The 19,157-nt window shown below is 45.6% G+C and overlaps 1 protein-coding gene and 1 long non-coding RNA gene across 12 annotated transcripts in view; both read left to right on the top strand.

Annotated features, from left to right (window-relative positions):
* The window catches only part of eepd1 (endonuclease/exonuclease/phosphatase family domain containing 1), a 154,459-nt gene extending 151,189 nt beyond the window's left edge, over positions 1-3,270 (top strand). For all 9 annotated transcript variants that reach the window (XM_070880611.1, XM_070880610.1, XM_070880602.1 and 6 more), the window contains one exon: positions 2,058-3,270. In XM_070880611.1, coding sequence (XP_070736712.1) covers positions 2,058-2,257 — 200 coding nt within the window. In that variant the 3' untranslated portion in view covers positions 2,258-3,270. The remainder of the gene's footprint in view (positions 1-2,057) is intronic.
* A 992-nt stretch (positions 3,271-4,262) lies between these two features.
* LOC139264328 (uncharacterized) lies at positions 4,263-18,671 on the top strand. 3 transcript variants are annotated; one of them, XR_011593321.1, is made up of 4 exons: positions 4,263-4,545; positions 7,184-7,450; positions 9,862-9,932; positions 17,236-18,671. It is a non-coding gene; the product is annotated as an uncharacterized lncRNA (long non-coding RNA). The 3 variants fall into 3 exon arrangements; XR_011593322.1 differs by having other exon boundaries at positions 7,184-7,477; XR_011593320.1 differs by having other exon boundaries at positions 7,184-9,175.
* Positions 18,672-19,157: the final 486 nt, after the last annotated feature.

Here is a 19,157-nt window from a genome sequence, read left to right as displayed (position 1 = left end):
GGAACTCTCTGGTGGCCCAGTGGACCTAACTAAAAGATCATCATCATCGGTGGTCCCTTGTATCAAGGATGACTTGCTTCCACCCAAAAAGGGATGAGTTCACAGATGTTTCAATGAAGGACCTAACATTGCAGGTCCCAAACTACATCCTGAAGGGTGGAAGATGCCTATGCATGGATTTTTTTAATGTGTGGTGGCTGTTGCACCCCAGCCACCACACTGGCTTGACAGAGCTAGGTCTTGGTCCAGTGGCAAGGATTATCCAAGGCAACTGCACAGACCTAGTGTGCACACAATTGGAGTGTGGGCTGGCCAGTGCTGCCCCTGGGCCCTCGCCTCTTCTGGCCCCAAACTCGTGCCTCTCCTGGGCCCCGATCGCGTTGCTCCATAATCACTTGCCGCTCCTGTTGTACCATTCCACACTCCAATCACCAACCTGGACCTTGATGACGTCCAATCCAGTCACCCTCCTACACCAGCTCACACTGTACCTTGCAGTGGTATGCCACCACTCTGCTCCCAGGCTGCCGCTCCTTTTAATTAAAACAATTGCAGAGCTCGCAATGGCCCTCTCCATTTAAGTGAAGTGGAGAGAGGTGGAGACATGCCAGCAGACAGTCCACCCGCCCCCACTTCCACCCCTCTAGTGACCGAACTTCCGCTTTCTGCCTCACTTCTGCCCCCATTATGACCGGCATCCGGTTCATAGAAACATAGAAAATAGGTGCAGGAGCAGGCCATTCAGCCCTTCTAGCCTGCACCGCCATTCAATGAGTTCATGGCTGAACATGAAACTTCAGTACCCCCTTCCTGCTTTCTCGCCATAACCCTTGATCCCCTGAGTAGTAAGGACTTCATCTAACTCCCTTTTGAATATATTTAGTGAATTGGCCTCAACTACTTTCTGTGGTAGAGAATTCCACAGGTTCACCACTCTCTGGGTGAAGAAGTTTCTCCTCATCTCGGTCCGAAATGGCTTACCCCTTATCCTCAGACTGTGACCCCTGGTTCTGGCCTTCCCCAACATTGGGAACATTCTTCCTGCATCTAACCTGTCTAAACCCGTCAGAATTTTAAATGTTTCTATGAGGTCTCCTCTCATTCTTCTGAACTCCAGTGAATACAAGCCCAGTTGATCCAGTCTTTCTTGATAGGTCAGTCCCGCCATCCCGGGAATCAGTCTGGTGAATCTTCGCTGCATTCCCTCAATAGCAAGAATGTCCTTCCTCAAGTTAGGAGACCAAAACTGTACACAATACTCCAGGTGTGGCCTCACCAAGGCCCTGTACAACTGTAGCAACACCTCCCAGCCCCTGTATTCAAATCCCCTCGCTATGAAGGCCAACATGCCATTTGCTTTCTTAACCGCCTGCTGTACCTGCATGCTAACCTTCAATGACTGATGTACCATGACACCCAGGTCTCGTTGCACCTTCCCTTTTCCTAATCTGTCACCATTCAGATAATAGTCTGTCTCTCTGTTTTTACCACCAAAGTGGATAACCTCACATTTATCCACATTATACTTCATCTGCCATGCATTTGCCCACTCACCTAACCTATCCAAGTCACTCTGCAGCCTAATAGCATCCTCCTCGCAGCTCACACTGCCACCCAACTTAGTGTCATCCGCAAATTTGGAGATACTGCATTTAATCGTTCAGAAAGAAAAGCCAAAGAGCGGAGTTTCGCGCAAGAGGCCACCACATCCACTGTGGCGTTGAAAACAGCTCAGACACGGTAGGTGCGCTGCATTTCTGGCGCGGGGCAATTTCGGTCCCCTAATGCTTCTCCATATTATTATGCAATTAGAACTTGCCTTGAAGCTAAATGGTGCAAAAGCAGCTTCAACTATTCTGGTTCAATTTTTGGGGGGTTTTTGTGCCTTTGATGAAGAGTCCAATCTTTTTTTTTTAAGTTTTCATTTTTTGTTTCAGTATTAAGAAGGAACAGCCACACATCACATGCATGATTGTGCCAGGTTAACAAAAAAAGTTTTCACTGTATGTGATTTGCCTTCCTAAATGTATTTTCAATTTTTTTACCCTGCTACACAGGTCATTGGGCTGTTGTTAGGGAAGGTCTCACCAATCCCTGGATTCCTGACAGTTGGTCGTGGGGTGGAGTTGCCTCTGACCATTGCCCATTATGGGCGGAATTCTATGTAGAAAAAGACTTGGATAGGAAAGTGCCATTTGGAAATGGCAGCGCAGTGACTGTTGAGCAAGCAGATGGGAGCACAAAGGATGAGCGGTGACACATAACGACTGTATATCACACGGTTATTGGATGATTATTGCAGAACAATTATTCATCAATGAAGCCAGTGAGTGAGTGACTGTGAAAGAATCTAATCTGCCTTTTAACTATTAACTTTCGGTTGTGATGTGGTTTATTTCTGCTGCAAATAAGTATGTATTTTTTAATTGAACATAGTCGATTTTTTGGGGAGGGTGAGGAAGAGAAGAGGCTTTTTAAATGGAAGAAAGGACACTTTATGCCAAATGACTTGGCAATTTAACAGTACGCTATTAATGTACTTTGTTTAAAAAAAAATTTAAACGAATGCAGGAGAATGGCATTAAGATTAATCTCTTCCCCCTCTCCCTCCACCTCAAAAATCTTCAAAGTACTGCACTATTTTTATTCAATGCCACTAACGTAGCTTGAATTCAGAAGCTAAGCACGAAAGCTACAGCTGCTGCTGGCATTTTGTGCTTTGGGTCATAAGTGAAAAGGTTGGATTTGTACATAAACCTACCCAAAATAGTAAAAAAAAGATTTTATTTTGTGATTTTTTTTTTCCTTTTGCACAGAACTTTAGGATATATTTGTTCCTACTCTGGTATTAGCAATATAAAGAAAAAATAAGTAATAGATTCTATTTGTACTGAGCTTGCGATGGTACAGTACTTTTTGGAAAGAGAAAATGTTTGATACGCTAAGATTGCACCTGTTGCACATATAAGTAGCACACTGCTGGTGTGGCAAACCCACATTTTGCCTGAATCCAGGGAATTAAAAGGGAAGACTGCATTCTGCAGTAAAATGGTGTTGGCACAGTGCAGCCTCATCCACAGTCTGACACTCGAGTATCGACTGTCTCCTGTGGGCCTGTGACTAGCATACCAAAATGGTACTGTTTATGACTGTTACTATAATTACAACTTGTAATATGAGACTGTATGTTACTCTGAAATTGCACATTTGATTAAAGAGCTAATAAATTTAACAGCAGATGGAAGCAAATTGTTGATGCACTGTTATTATTAGAGGTATAAAGATGATTAAAATACTTCTCCAGATGCTGACTGCAATGCCTTGATATTCAAATACAGCAATGACATCTTATTTTCTCTGGAGGAAAGAAAATGTTCACTCCTGGTCTTGGGTAATTTGACATCGACAACTCTTTAATTCAGTAATGTGTCGAGACCTGTTCAGATTATTGATGCAGCCAGAACAGGGCGAGTGTCATGATTATTTTATACCAGAAATATAAAAGGACTGAGCATTTAGTTGCAAGGGGATCCAGCACAAATTACTAGTGCCTGAAGCGATTCCTGATATCGAATTTTTGTTAATATAGTGCATTGGGCTGAAATGTTGCACTGCTTGTATGGTGTGCAAAGCAAAAAGGAGGAAGAAAACAAGGAGTGGGAGAAAGTAGAGCAAATGTAGAGAGCGCGGAAGAGTGGTTTCCCCTTCTCCTACCCATGCCTCCCAATAGTGTTCTCTTTATCTCCCCCACAGTGACCTCCAGTGTCGTCGTTGTCGCCGCCCCCCCCCCCCGACGGAGTGTGTGTCCGTCTGCCCCCCCCCCCCCACCCCGCGGGATGTGTGTCCCCCTGCGGTGTGTCGTAGTCTCTCTCTCTCTTCCACCCCCCCACCGCAACACGTCTCGCGGAGTGTTCCGCCCCCCCCCCCCGCAGTGTGTGTGTGCGCGCGCGTGTGCCTCTCTGTTCCCCCCCACCACGGTGTGTGCGTGTCGTGTAACCCCCCCCCCCCCCGCAGTGTGTATCCACCCCCAACGCGGTGTGTGTGTATGTCATGTTATCGTTCCTCCCCCCCACCCCACAGTGTGTATCCACCCCCCCGCGGTGTGTGTGTGTATATGTCGTATTATTATGTCTCTTCCCCCCCCCCCCCTCGCAGTGTGCACGCGCGTGTCCCGCGGTGTGTGTGTGTCGTGTTGCCCCCCCCCCCCCCCGCAGTGTGTATGTCGTCGTTCTCCTCTTTCTCCCCCCCCCCCCCGTGTGTATCCGTACCCCCCTGCAGGTGTATGTCGTGGTCGTCCCCCCCGCAGTGTGTATCCGTACCCCTGCGTGTGTGTGTCCCCGCGGTGTGCGTCGTCCCTATAGTAGATATGGAAACTTGATGTCTCTTTTCCCTGCTTCACCTCCCACCACCTTCCCCACTCTGCTTTAGCTGTGGTATCAGAGTATGCTGGGAGCCAAGGCAGGACCAAGGCCTGTTCTTTCAGTGTTGGTTCTCTGCACATGCAACGGTCTTGAATATCCCACCTGCTCGAGTCCCTTATTGCAGGTAGAGTTTTTAAAAGTAACATTCTTCTCCCTCCCCCCTCCTCTTGTATAACAGTTATACAACCTTATCCTGCAGTATTTTTGGATGTACTTTGTTAGTAGTTTGATAGCCTGTGATGAATTAAACTAGCATCTAATTTTGGGTTAGATATCTTGCATCATACTGAGAGTAGTGAAGTATGATGGTTTTTGCACTCTTCAACAAATTGATATAATGTTGAATGAGTCTGGAACTTGCACAAAATTAACAGTAAGCTTGTATTAACATAAAATGAATAGAATTTCCTGTTAGTAAGTTAACCATATTGATGCCTACATTCTTAAACTGGCATTTGACATTTCATCTCCATTTTATCAAAAGGCGCGTTTATTTGTACTGTTTAAAAAATACAGCCGTCCTTATCTCTGGTCCCCTTGGAGGATAAGCCACATCTTGAGGTTTCTCTGGAATTGGAACCTCCCAGCCCAGGTTCTCACTGACTTCGCAAATTGTCACTTGATCCGCTTTGACTTCCAGAAGCTAGAGGATAGATTTCCCCAGAAGCCACCAAGTGCCAGCCGAAGTCCCTTACACCAGCACAAGTGCGTCCCTACCACCAGCCAAAGTCCCTTCCCCCAGCGCATGCAATTCCTCCCACCGGCATAGATTGGACATTGTGTACGGATTGTTAACCTGTTTATTGAGTATGAAGTGAATAGTGAGAGTGTTGTGACTTCTGGATTGGAAGAACCTTTCTCCCCTCTGATTCCCCCCATGTCCCTCTTTTCCCCACCCCACGCCGCCTGTCTCTATTCCCCTCCCCTCCCTCCCTCCCGGTTCGCGCTCTCGCTCCCTCTCCAAGCTCGCTCTCTCTCTCTCTCTTGCCCCCCCCCCCAAAAAAAAAACTCTCGCGCTCCCCCGCCCCGTTACTCTCCCCTCCCCCCCCAGGCACACTTTCTCCTCACCCCTCCCCTGATGGCCGCCGCGACTTGCGGCTCAGCTATCCCTCTCCCAGCCCGGCCGTCTCTCCCAGTCCACCCTCCACGCCCGGCCGCTCCTCTCCCCACCAGGCTCATTCACTCTCTCTTCCCCTTCCCCCCCCCCCCCGCCGCCGGATCGCTCGAAAGCTCGCGGAGGATCAGAAGGCTCGGCTCGGTGGTCGCTTGAAGGACCGCGAAACGTGGACGGACTGATTGCATGGTCCTACTTCTAGTTCGGGCATCGCTTCCCGTTCCGGCATTTCCGGTTCGGGCGGGGGGCGGAGTCTTGAAAGGACGCATGCGCAAAAGGACAGAAAAAGTACAGTACAAATAGTCAATCCCTTTATTAAATACCAGCACAGCAGAGGAAACAATCGATATCTGAAGTAAAAGCAGAGCCATATGGAGCCTCTTGTACACCTGACATCTGGCTACATTCGGTATGGAAAATAGCCATATCAATGTGAATAAATTCAGTGTTTTGCCATCCCAAGGTATCTACCAAACTGTCCCAACTATTGATTGTGTTACAAGAAGTTTCATTTGTGACCCTTTTTATAAAAGGATTTATTGTACGATCTTAATGTCTCGCTCTTCAAAGTAAAGGAAATTATTCTAAGTATTAATTTTGCTATGTGGCTTATTACAGTTAATGGTCTTGCAGCTTTTCGATTGTTTGAGACAGATTCTTCAATCAAACTGAAGGGTATCATTAAAACCTACTGTAGAATGGCCACAAGTTAATTATAAGTATTAACAGAGTATACTTTATTTCAAGAATAATTTATATTTTTATATTAAATTCCTTCAACTAGGTGGGGCTGGAGGCAGTAGCGTGAATTATTTTCTTCAGTAAGTGCTGCAGAGTTACCAGCCGCCTTTGTCCCTTTCACATTGTTACCGTCATTGATGACTGGTCACACAGATGTCCTCAATTTTGTTTAAGGTGGGGTCCCCTGCATTGCAAACGAAGGACACTCTTGTAAGCAGTTGGAAAACAGGAATTGTATTGAATCAAAATCATTTCTGTGGAAATGAACTGACTAATCTCATCTCAGCCTCTTGATTTTTCTCAAGGATCTTCGTGGTTTCCTTCTGTAAGTGATTAACTATTTGTACACTGAAATTCTCTGCTGGTGATGCATCTCATTGACAAGATGTTGTTGCAAATTGATCCCACAATGCCTTTCAGGAGAATATTTTGTTAAATAGAGAATTTAAATACTTTTGGTTATGTAGGCCATTATAATCTGTTACAAATAATTCTTGAATTGAACAGGAAATATCAGTGAACCAATAGAGTACTAGCTTTACAACAAGCTGATGTTTTAAAGTCACAGCTGTTTCTTTTAAGAAAGTGAACGGTGGCTGTTGCAGTAACGTGTTCTCTCCGTAACATTGAACAGATTAAAATTTGCTGTGATCTTCGTAATGTGAATACTTTTTTGTGGTAAAATTGCAAGAGATTGGAATTGGTCTTTATGGAAATTTGCCGCTGGATATGAAGTCTAGACCTGTGTACAGTAACCATTGTAATCTTTTGAAGCCCTTGGTGTTTTTAAGGAGGGTAGTTATCAAGGATCCATTATTGAGAAGAGGCCTTGCAAATTCTTGCGTTTAGCATAAAATATGTTTTCAAGTGAAGAAAATGAATGAAAGGCTTACCTATTTTTACCCAGGAACTGCTGATGTTTCTTGGGACCCGAATTTGATCACCTTACTGCCCACTGCCACCGACATTCCTCGTGAAGATCTGTCCGGTGCCACTTTCGAGGTGGGTTGGAGCGGGCGGGAAGGGAGAGCCGCTGGGAACTGCCCGCTGACGTCAGCGAACGGCCGAGTGGCATAAGTGACCTCCCACCCGCCGAGCTGCCAGATTGGTGCGGGCTGGAGTCGGCACCAGAACGAGGGTGGACCGCTGGCTAGGAGCTGGTCTGTCCCCGACGGTAGGTAGGAAAATCTTGGAAAAAAAGGTTAGTGAACTTTAAAAAAAAAAAAAAAAAAATTCTCACAGCGACTTACCTCAATGGTGTCTCCGAAGGTCTTCCGATAGATTTTTGTTTTCTGATGATTTTAATTTTCAGGTCTTCGACCCTCCGTGGGCCTGACTCAATCCTTGGTAGCACTTGGGTGGCAAGCGCCTTTGCTGCCAAGAATAAGAGCTGCCGCCTCGATTGGCGACGTACATTACAGATTTGTTGACCTTCGAGGACCTGGGTATTGAAAACCCCGCCCAAAGAACCTCCGGGACCTCTGCAGTCCTTTGAGCGGCACTTGGGCGGGCGAAGGCCTTCATCAAATTCGGGTCCTTGGTATTTCCAAAATTGGGCTAGTTCCTCAAATTGAGGTAAACTATCTCGTGCAGAAGACTTTTGAAGGGATGGAGCCAGGCTTTTAGCTCTGGATAGAGGAAGTGGGCAAACAGGAGAATTTCTACATGGAGTGGTTCAGCTAACTATCACAATCTACAGAACTCTTGATGAGCAATGCGAAGTAACAGCAATATTAAAATAAAATTAGGTCTATTTTGAACGTAACAGAAGAAACAATTAACAGAAATGTATGAGGAGAACTGGGTGGCAAAACTGGTTAAACAATTTGTCCTTTGGCTATAAGGATTAGAATCATAGAATAGTACAGCACAGAAGGAGGCCATTCAGCCCATCGAGTCTGTGCTGGCTCTTTCGAAGAGCAATATAGTTTGTCCCACTCCCCCGCTCTTTCCCCATAACCCTGCAATGTTTTCATCCTTTAAGTATTTATCAATTCCCTTTTAAATGTTACCATTGAATCTGTATGCACTACCCTATCGGGCAGTGCATTTTGTATCTTCACCATTCGTTGCGGAAAGAGGTTTTCCTCGTGTCGCCTCTGCTTCATTTGCCAGTCATCTTAAATCTGTGCCCTCTCATTATCGGTCTATGTGACATTAGTTTATAGTCTCATCCCCAATCTTAAACTGACAGGAGCTTACAGCACTGAGCTACCCAACACTTGGCACCAACATGCAGTCACAGGAGTGACTTTTGCAGAAATAGTTTCATTGTATTTCAAGCTTCTGCCAAAATCATAACACCCAACAAAACAATGTTTCAAGATATTTAAAAATAAAAAGCAGTACTTCAGCACAATAATGTCAGTATTCACTTTCATTGTACAGAACAGGAATCGGTTTGGACTCTGGTGCGAGTCCAAAAGCAGCATTTCTGGTTATAATGTAAAACCCATATTTAAGTTGACAGAAGAATTTTATTGACACTTGTACCAGTGGGGGAAAAAACACTTAAAAAATATATATATATTTTCTTAGAACTGCAACAACACGTCAACGATTAGGCCTCATAATGGGCCCAATTTTCCCCAACCCCTTTTTTCAGCGCACTTACCTTAAATGCGCCGACTTTGCACACTGGAAACGGCGCCGAAAAAAAGGGGCCCCATCCTGCCTGCTCTGCCGAGTCTCTGGTGCATGGCGTAGATAGTGAAGTGGGGGGCGGAGCAACAGGCCAGCGCAGGAAGTGCGTGCTCCTCGCCCTCCCAGCATGTCCTGCGGGCTGTGAGCAGGACTCGATGCTCGCAGTCTCTATCCCCGGCCGAAGAGACATCCCGATCTTCGCCGCACCCTATCCCCGGCTGAGCGGCCGGCCGGCCCGCTGACTTCCCGGGCCAAGGTAGGACTTCACTTTTATTTTTTATTTATTGATGGTTGTGCTTGAGAGTTTTGATTGGGGGGGGGACTTTTTTTTAAAAACTTGATTCTGGCATAAATGTAGGACTTCTATTTTTTATTATTGATTGATTGATTATTACTTTTTGTGGTTTGTTTAGTGCTTTGTTAAGTCTTGGTGCAGGTCCTCTCGGCTTCCTTGTATTTTTTATTTGTTAGTGAATGCTTATTTTTGTGCTTTGTTTAGTGCTTTGTAAGTCTTGGTGCCTTAAATGTACTAACCTGCACCAAATTCTTAACTGCCCACAATGTCAATTTGGAGTAAGTTTTAGTTGGCCAAAGTGGCATAAATGGCCAAAACTGGCATAAATATCTGTGAACTCCCCCTTTTGGGGAAAAAAAACTGAACTTAAAAAAAAATCGTACCTAACTGACTTACTCTGGAGCAAATTTTGGGGGGAAATGACTTTTTTTAAACTTACTCCAGAAAAAACAACTTATTCCAAAAATAAATTGATGCAAGTCATGGCCAAAATTGGGCCCAATGTCTTGTCTCTAGCTAATATCACTGCTGCCATCTCCTGTTTTCTACTGAAACACTTTACAAGTTATTCTATTGCATTTCCTGTGTGTGTGGTTGTGGTTTTGAAACTCTTCCCTTAAATGCTGTTCATCTGTAATATTTTCCAGTTCTGATGAAAGAGTCCACACCCAAAACATTGGCTTCAGAAAAATCAGGACTGGGAATTAAACATTGCAAGGTATAACAACATAATATGATTAGGCAGAGTTAACATGGTTTTATGAAAGGAAAATTGTGTTTAACAAACTTATTAGAGTTTTTTGACGATGTAACTAGCAGGGTATATAAAGGGGAACCAGTGGATGTTGTATATTTTGTATTTCCAAAAGACATTCGATAAGGTGTCCCAGAAAAGATTGCTACACAAGATAAGGCCTCATGTGGTTGGGGGTAATCTATTAGCAGGGATAGAGGATTGGTTAATGAATGGAAAACGGAGAGTAGGGATAAACAGGTAATTTTCCAGTTGTCAGGCTGTAACTAGTGGAGTGCTGCAAGGATCAGTGCTTGGGCCTAAGCTATTTACAGTCTATATTAATGATTTAGATGATGGGACAGAGTGCAATGTATCCAAGTTTGCTGATGATACAAAACTAGGTGGGAAAGTAAGTTGTGAGGAGGACACAAATTGCCTGCAAAGGCGTATAGACAGATTACGTGAGTAAGCAATAAGGTGGTAATGGAGTATAATGTGAGGTTATTCACTTTGGTAGGAAGAATAGAAAAACAGAATATTTTTTAAATGGTGAGAAACTATTGAATGTTGGTGTTCATACAGGAAACACAGAAAATTAGCATGCAGGTACAGCATGCAATTAGGAAGGCAAATGGCATGTTGGCTTTCATTGCAAGGGGTTTGGGGTACAAGAGTAAGAAAGTCTTACTACAATTGTACAGGGCTTTGGTGAGACCACACCTGGAGGACATACATGCCCTGAAGGCGGTGGAACGAAGGTTCACTAGATTGATCCCTGGAATGAGAGGGTTGTCCTATGAGGAGAGGTTGAGTAGATTGGATCTGGAGTTTAGAAGAATGAGGTGATCTCATTGAAACATATAAAATTCTGAGGGGGATTGACAGGGTAGACATTGAGGTGTTGGTTCCCCTGGCTGGTGAGTCTAAAACTAGGGGAACCAACACCTCATGATAATCTCCTGATAAGAGGTCGGCCATTTAATACTGAGATGAGGAGGAATTTCTTCACTCAGAGGGTTGTGAATCTTTGGAATTATCTACCCCAAAAGGCTGTGGTTGCCGAGTCATTGAGTATATTTAAGGTTGAGATAGATTTTTGGATTCAAGGGGAATCAAGGGACGTGGGGATCTGGCAGGAAAGTGGAATTGAGATTGAATGGAGCATGCTCGATGGGCCATATGGCCTATTCCTGCTCCTAATTCTTATGTAACATATTTAGAAAAGATAAACGAGGGAAAAAGGGGAGATGGAGTAGCTGTACTTATTAGAGCTAGCGTGATGGCAGTAGAAAAAAGTGACACAGCTATCAAAACAGAAATAGAATCCATGTGGATAGAGATAAAAGATAATAAAGGATCAATCACACTGATAAGAGTAGTCTACAGACCACCTAATAGTGGAAGGGAGGTGGAGGAAGAAATATGCAAACAAATTCAAAAAATGAGTAAAGAAAAAGAATAATTATCATAGGGGATTTCAACTATCCTGAAATTAATTGGCCAGAACAGGTAGGTAAAGGAGATATGGGAATGGAGTTCCTACAGTCTGTGCAGGACTTCTTTCTAACCCAATATGTAAGAAGCTCGACAAGAGAGGATTCGCTACTGGATCTAGTAATAGGGAATAAACCAGAGCAGATAAGAAAAGTAAAAGGGGAACATCTATCCAATAGTCACCATAATATAATACTCTAAGGTAATAATTGAGAAGGACATAAGTATGACTAAGACCAGGGTAATAGATTGGAGAAAAGCTGATTGTGAGGTGCTGAGAATAGAACTTGGGAAAATAAAATGTACAACAGTATTGCCAAATAACACTGTAGAACAGCAATGGAAAACATTTAAAATGGTGTTCAACAGAGTCCAGGAAAAATATATTCCACTAAAAAACAAGAACAAGTTAAACACTCATGAGACACCATGAATGAATAAAGACATGAGGGTAAAATTGAGGGCAAGGAAAGAGGCATACACTCGGCCTAAATATGTGCTCGAATCTCTGGAGTGGGAATTGAACCCATGACTCAGGGACAAGAGTGCTACCAGTGAGCAAGGCTGACGAGATCCATTCCCTTTTCCCATTACATTAGACTGTGCTTTTGCTATTACACAGGGCCCAGAAGAGGCGAGGGCCCAGGGGCAGCACGGGCCAGCCCACATTGCGATCTATGGATAGTAGGAGTATGTGTGCGCACTAGGTCCGTGCAGCAGAGCTTGGTCTCCAGTCATCTTGGTTAACCCTTGGCACTAGATCAAGACCGTACTCTGTCAAGCCCATGTGGTGGCTGGTGTGCAACGGCCACCCCACGTTAAGAATCTACGCACAGGCATCTTCCACCCTTCAATATGTAGTTCTTTTTGGTGTGGAAGCAAGTCATCCTCGATAGAAGGGACTGCCTAATACTGTACTAGACAGCAGGGGAGAGCATGACAAAGGAGAATATGAAGCGATCAGGAGAGAAGTTTAAAAAAAACAATTAGGAAGGCAAAGAGGAACTATGAAATTAAATTATCAACATAAAACAAAATGGTAAAATATTCTACATGCTCATTAATAAAAAAAGGAAAGTCAGGATGGGAATAGGGCCACTATATGATGGTCAGGATAAAATCACAGGCAGCAATAGCGAAATGGCAGAAATATTAGATAATTACTTTGCTTCATTATATAACAGGGAGACAGAACAAGTGGACATGACATTGGAAGATGAGATTAGAAATGTTACAAGCGCATTTAAAATAAAAACAGGATAAACCCCCGATTATAGCGGTAAATATTTTTTCAAATCTGGAGAAGAGATAGCAAAGGCATAATTACACATTTAATAATTCGTTAGAAAAAGGTCTAATGCCAGAGATCTGGCGGATAGCTAACGTAATACCGATATCTGTTCAGAGTGGTGGAACATGGAAAGTGGAGTCCCACAAGGAGCAGTGCTGGGAACAATGTTGTTCACAATTTATAGTAACGATTTAGACTTCGGAATCAAAACAACAACAACTTGTATTTAACGCCTTTAACGCAGTGAAACATCCCAAGGCGCTTCACAGGAGTATTATGAGATTTTTAAAAACTGACACCGAGCCACATAAGTAGAAACACTATTTCTAAATTTGCAGAGACATCAAATTGGGGGGGGGGAGAGAAATAGTCAATACTGAGGAGGGCTGCACCAAATTATAAGAAAACATTAATAAACTTGCATAATGGGCAAATAATTGACAAATGAACATAAGATAAATGTGAGATATTACATTTTGGTAAGAAAAATAAGGAGGTCACATATTACTTGGAAAATAAGAATCTAAATGGGGTAGAAGAGCAAAGGGATCTGGGAGTACAACTACACAAATCACACAGTAACAACGCAAGATAATTTTTTTAAAAAAGCAAACCAAGCACTAGGGTTTATTTCTAGAAGGAAGAATTGAAAAGTAGAGAAGTTATGCTAAACTTATATTGAACCTTAGTTAGACCGCACTTGGAGTATGGTGTACAATTCTGGTTGCCATATTATAAAAAGGATATCCAACATCATCATCATCATCGGCAGTCCCTCGAAATCGAGGAAGACTTGCTTCCACTCTAAAAATGGAGTTCTTGGGTGACTGAACAGTCCAATACGGGAATTACAGTCTCTGTCACAGATGGGACAGACAGTCGTTGAAGGAAAGGATGGGTGGGACTGGTTTGCAACACGCTCCTTCTGCTGCCTACGCTTGGTTTCTGTTATGTATTGATGTGTGTATCGTCCTGGTACCTTAAATGTAATGTAAGCACAATGCTACACCACAGAGGGCGCCGTGGTGGGAAACCTGGAAGTACCTGCAACAGGCACTATAAAAGGCTGACCACCACACCTGAGAGGCACTCTGGAGCTGAACAATAAAGGACGAAGGTCACAGCAGTTAGATTAACACCAGACCGTGTGGAGTCAGTGATTTGTGTGCTACATACACCACATTGGCGACAAGGAAGCGGACGAACTCCACGCAACCATGGCTACTCTGGGCTCGCTAAAGGATTTTACCGTGGGCAATGATTGGGAGGCCTTTACGGAAAGGCTCGAGTACTACGTCACAGCAAACGACCTGACGGAGGACACGGACGCAATGAGAGATAAGCATAAGGCGATATTGCTCTCCAGTTGTGAAGATGAGGTTTACTGTCTCGTCAGGGATTTGCTGGCACCTGGGAGCGCCAGGGACAATCATACGAGGAGCTGACTGAACTCATTCGTGACCAGTTGAAACCGAAGGAGAGCATCCTCACGACCAGATACAAATTTTACCATCACTGCAGACCTGATGGCCAGGATGTCACCAAATATGCTGCGGAGCTCAGGAGACTCACGGCGCCGTGTGATTTTGGCGCACACCTTGACGAGGCGTTACGAGAAGTTTTCGTTATGGGGATTGGCCATGAGGGTCTCCTTCACAAGCTGTTAGCCACGGAACCCACAGTCACTCTGACAAAGGCCATCACCATCAGCCGGGCACATATGACCTCGACTTGCAGCACCAAGCAAATAATCCACACAGTCTTGAACCCGGCAGGCACCGTCCACAGGGTAGCGCCCACCACGGACAAAACTGCAGAACGTGACTCTGCCCGGGGCAGAGATCACGGACCTCGGGGTCCTGGAACTCAGAGTCCGCTGAGGGGGGCCAATCAAGCAGCACCATGCTGGCGTTGTGAAGGAAGCCATGGGGCTCACCGGTACAGGTTTGCAGAGTACACGTGCAATACCTGCCACACGAAAGGCCACCTTCAGCGTATGTGTAAAAGAAATCGGACTCACCATGTAGCTGAGGAGATGGGGGATGATCCACCATCCAGCGAGGAGCAGGCAGAAGAGGATGAGATGTTGGGACTGTATACGTGTACCGACTATTCGCCCCCAGTGATAAGGGAAGTAAAAATCAACGGAGTCCCTGTGAGTATAGAAGTGGACATAGGCTCGGGTGCGTCGTTGATGAGTCAGAGAACTTTTGATAAACTGTGGATTAACCCAGCTGCACGACCCAAGCTGGTCCCGGTCTCGGCGAAGCTGCGTACCTACACCAGGGAACTAATACCTGTTCTTGGCAGAGCGATGGTGCAGGTATCCCACGGAGACGAGACACACGCTTTACCTTTGTGGATCGTTGCAGGCGATGGGCCGACACTCCTCGGCCGGAGGTGGATGGGGACGGTCTTTGGGAGCTGGGAAGACTTCATCACTCCACAGGTTGCTGCTCCCCGGGGTGCTGCCGTGCCCCGGGACCCCAGAGAGCAGCACCGACCGAGCTGGAGCTGCAGCCTCAATCCACCCACAGGCAAGCAGAGCAAGGCCCAGCCCTGGACCTCAAGCCCCAGAGATCCTGCAGCCTCAGCCTCGACAGGCAAGCAGCCCTGCAGAGAGGGGCCTAGTGGGGGGGGGGGGGGGGGAGTGCGAGGGATCCAGGATGGCCAGCGGATCAGAGGAGCCCACGCAGAGGGAAAGTCGGACGGCGGCAGCAGTTGGAGGTCGGCAGCCACGAGACGGGCGGCGGCAGCAGTTGGAGGTCGGTGGCCATGGCAGCCGCAGGGGAGGCCGCTACGGAGGCCGCGGGGGTAGGCGGCAAGTGCGGCCGCTGCAGAGGCCACGACGGCCGCAGGGGAGGCGGCTACGGTGGCCGCCAGAGAAGCGATGACGACGGCCGCAGGAGAGGCGGCAAGTCAGGTGGCAGCGAAGGGGAGCAGAGACTGCGGCTGCGGAGGGCATTGAAGCGGCGGAGAGCAAGATGGCGGCAGCCTCGGTCCAGAGCATCAAAGATGGCGGTGCCCAAGGAGAAGCCTCGTGGAATCCTCCTGCATCAAAGATGGCGCCTTAAAAAGGAAATGCATCCGGGAGTCTTAAAAGGGCCTTACCATGTGGTGGTCTCCACAAAGGACTTCTGTAAGGCAGAGCGAGTCTAAAATGAGTTATGTTAATGTGAGATGGCGAATTTATAATAATTTTTTAATGCTGAATGGCCACTGTATTTGTGTAAAATAATGGATATGAAGTACAATTAATGATAAGGGCTAACAAGGAAATCAGGGATCCGTTACCAGTCAATAACTAGTTAATTTACCAGATAACATGACCATACTAACGCACTGTCTATGCCTACCTGCCTTCCGTTGGACAAGTGTGATGTTATGTATTGATGTGTGTATCGTCCTGGTACCCTAAATGTAATGTAAGCACAATGCTACACCACACAGAGGGCGCTGTGGTGGGAAACCTGGAAGTACCTGCAACAGGCACTATAAAAGGCTGACCACCACACCTGAGAGGCACTCTAGCGCTGAACAATAAAGGACGAAGGTCACAGCAGTTAGATTTACACCAGACCGTGTGGAGTCAGTGATTTGTGTGCTACATACACCACAGTTTCTGCATACTCTCGGCGATGAGACTCGAGGTGCTCAGCGCCTTCCTGGATGAACTTCGGTCTTTGGCCAGGGACTCCCACGTGTCGGTGGGGATGTTGCATTTTATCAAGTTACACTAAACATCCGTAAGACCAAGGTCCTCCACCAACCTGACCCCGCCACACAGCACTGCCCCCCAGTCATCAAGATCCACGACGTGACCCTGAACAACGTGGACCATTTTCCATACCTCGGGAGCCTATTATCAGCAAGGGCAGACATCGATGACGAGATTCAACACCGCCTCCAGTGCGCCAGCGCAGCCTTCGACCGCCTGAGGAAAAGAGTGTTGAAAGATCAGGCCCTCGAATCAAAAAGGATATAGAGGCATTGGAAAGGGTGCAAAAAAGATTTACAAGGATGATACCAGAAATGCAAGGTTATACCTATCAGGAAACGGTGAACAGACTGGGTCTCTTTTCTCTTCAAAAAAAAAGGCTGAGGGGTGACTCAATAGAGGTCTTTAAAATTATGAAAACTTTTGATAATGTAGACACAGAGAGAGTGTCTTTGTGGAGAAGTGCAAAACTAGAGCTCATCAATATAAGATAATCACCAAGAAATCAAATAGGGAATTCAGAAGAAACTTCTTTACCCAGAGAGTGGTGAGAATGTGGAACTCGATACCTCGGAGTGGTTGAAGCAAATAGAATAGATTTTGCATTTAAGTGGAGGCTAGATAAGCATTTCAAAGAGAAAGGAATAGCGGGTTAAGCTGATATGTTGGATGAGGAAAAATAGGAGGAGGCTCGAGTGAAACATAAACATCATCATGGACTGTTGGCCAATTGGCCTGTTTATGTGCTGAATATTTTATATAATTCTATGTTCTCTCCACAGATGCTGCCAGGCTTGCTGATTCCCTCTACTTGCTTGTACGAAAGACTGGTATTAGAGATTCATATATATATTCATTTTGTAGTCATTGACCAAAGTAATCTTACCCATAATTCCCTGTGGGCATGGGAATGTTAGAAGCTGCTCAAATGTATGCAGAAAAGCAGTTTTGATTCGGCTTAAATAACAGGCAGTCATGAGCTGCGAGTCAAGGTCAAATTATTATAATTACAAAGTAGAAATTGGAGTCAGTCTAATCAAAACTAAGTTAGAATACAGTAGCATAAATAAGACATTCTGAGGAAATGAAGGAATCTGTAAACAAGATAACTTGGACAAAGTGGGGTTGATGGAGAATTACTAGAGGCAGGAGTGATCAAGATACTAGCTCTGGTTTGAGTGACTGGTATTTTGACCATTAGAACCAATTGACAAGGTGATTTTGTTAAAGACCATGGGGTTGAAATTCAGGGTCCGGATAAGGCCTGTTACTGCCGTTTTGTGGCGGCCATGCAGCGGAATCGAGTGGCCGCCGCATTGCCGTCAATTGGCTGCCACGACCCAACTTCAGCTCGGGGATTTTTCGGCTTGTCCCCACTTCCGCCCCACTGCTGCCAAGCACCGCTGCAAGCACGTCATCAAAGTGCGCACCGCTGCTCTCCCGCACCTATATCTCAATCTGCCCCAAATTTATCTCTTGGGGGGGAAAAAAATCTTCGCTCCGCCCTGATAGCTTTTTCTGTCCGAGCACCTTGCTTTGTGCGTATGTGGCATGGCAGCGCAGCTGGCCCTTCAAGGGGAGGGCGCACTGCCGTGGCCGCCATGTTTTTTTTTTGCTGGCCGACTTCCCAATCGGCCGGCCAATTATTGCCCCAGGTTCAGCCGCTGGCACCCCCTCCTGGGTGCCAGGATACTGGCCTGGCCGAAACCCTCCCTGGTGGCCCAGTGTCCAAAACTACAAAATCGTCGATTCTCTCCTCTTTAAATGAGGGAAGAGACGTGGTGACGCACACGCATACTGACGTCACTACCATCTCGCCACTGAGTGACAGCGGTCCCGCCCAACTCCTGCCCCCATTACGACCGGCTTCCGGTCCAATGCGAAAAAAGTTCAAAGTGGAGAAAATCGATCAGAAGCCCGCCTCATCGCACCCAGCGGTAAAAACAGATTTAAAAATCGTAGGTGCGGCAAGTTTCTGGCGGGCTTGAATTTCGGCCCCCATATCTGGACACTGGCCAAATGAACCTTTGATAAGAAATTGGTTGAACCATTGATACTCAAAGAATACCTTTGCCCAGAAACTGCTGGAATAGCGACAGATCGAAGACGACATCGACTGTGTCCGGAAGTTTCCAGAGACCTAGGATGCAAGCTTTCATTCAGTTATCGCCTTTTGTTAAGTATACTACTGTTGTAAGCTTAATAAATCTTGAACCATTGCACAAAACATACTGACTGCTGCCTATTAGTGTGTTATCCAAGAACCCTTGAAAAGTTCTACACAGATGGCTATTTTAATTTGTTCCTTCTGCCAAAGGTGTCTGAAAGCTTTGGATCACAGGTTCTATCTATGTGTAAAAGTATTTATGTCCACATTATTTTAAGGTAGAAGAATATGAGTAGCTCTCGCCCCTATTCATGACTTGTGCTGTTAGTGTGTCCTTGTCCCTCTTTGTCGATGGAACACAACGTTTTGAGGTTAAGGAGACCTACTGGAAGTTGCATGGATACAAGATTGAGAATTTCAAGTTGTAAATGCCAGTTTACGGTATTTTTAAACATCTCAGTTCTTGGTGGTGTTATACTGAGGGGACATTTTATTGCAATGTGCTATAAATGGAACCTGAAAACTTATTGAAGCCAAGGTCCAAGAGAGCATCAGAAGTAAGAGATTCGGTGACTTTGGAGGTGTGTTCTCATTGTA

The sequence above is a fragment of the Pristiophorus japonicus genome, chromosome 5 (assembly GCF_044704955.1).
Source record: "Pristiophorus japonicus isolate sPriJap1 chromosome 5, sPriJap1.hap1, whole genome shotgun sequence".
Taxonomy (NCBI): domain Eukaryota; kingdom Metazoa; phylum Chordata; class Chondrichthyes; family Pristiophoridae; genus Pristiophorus; species Pristiophorus japonicus.
This window is presented reverse-complemented; position numbering and strand designations above follow the sequence as displayed.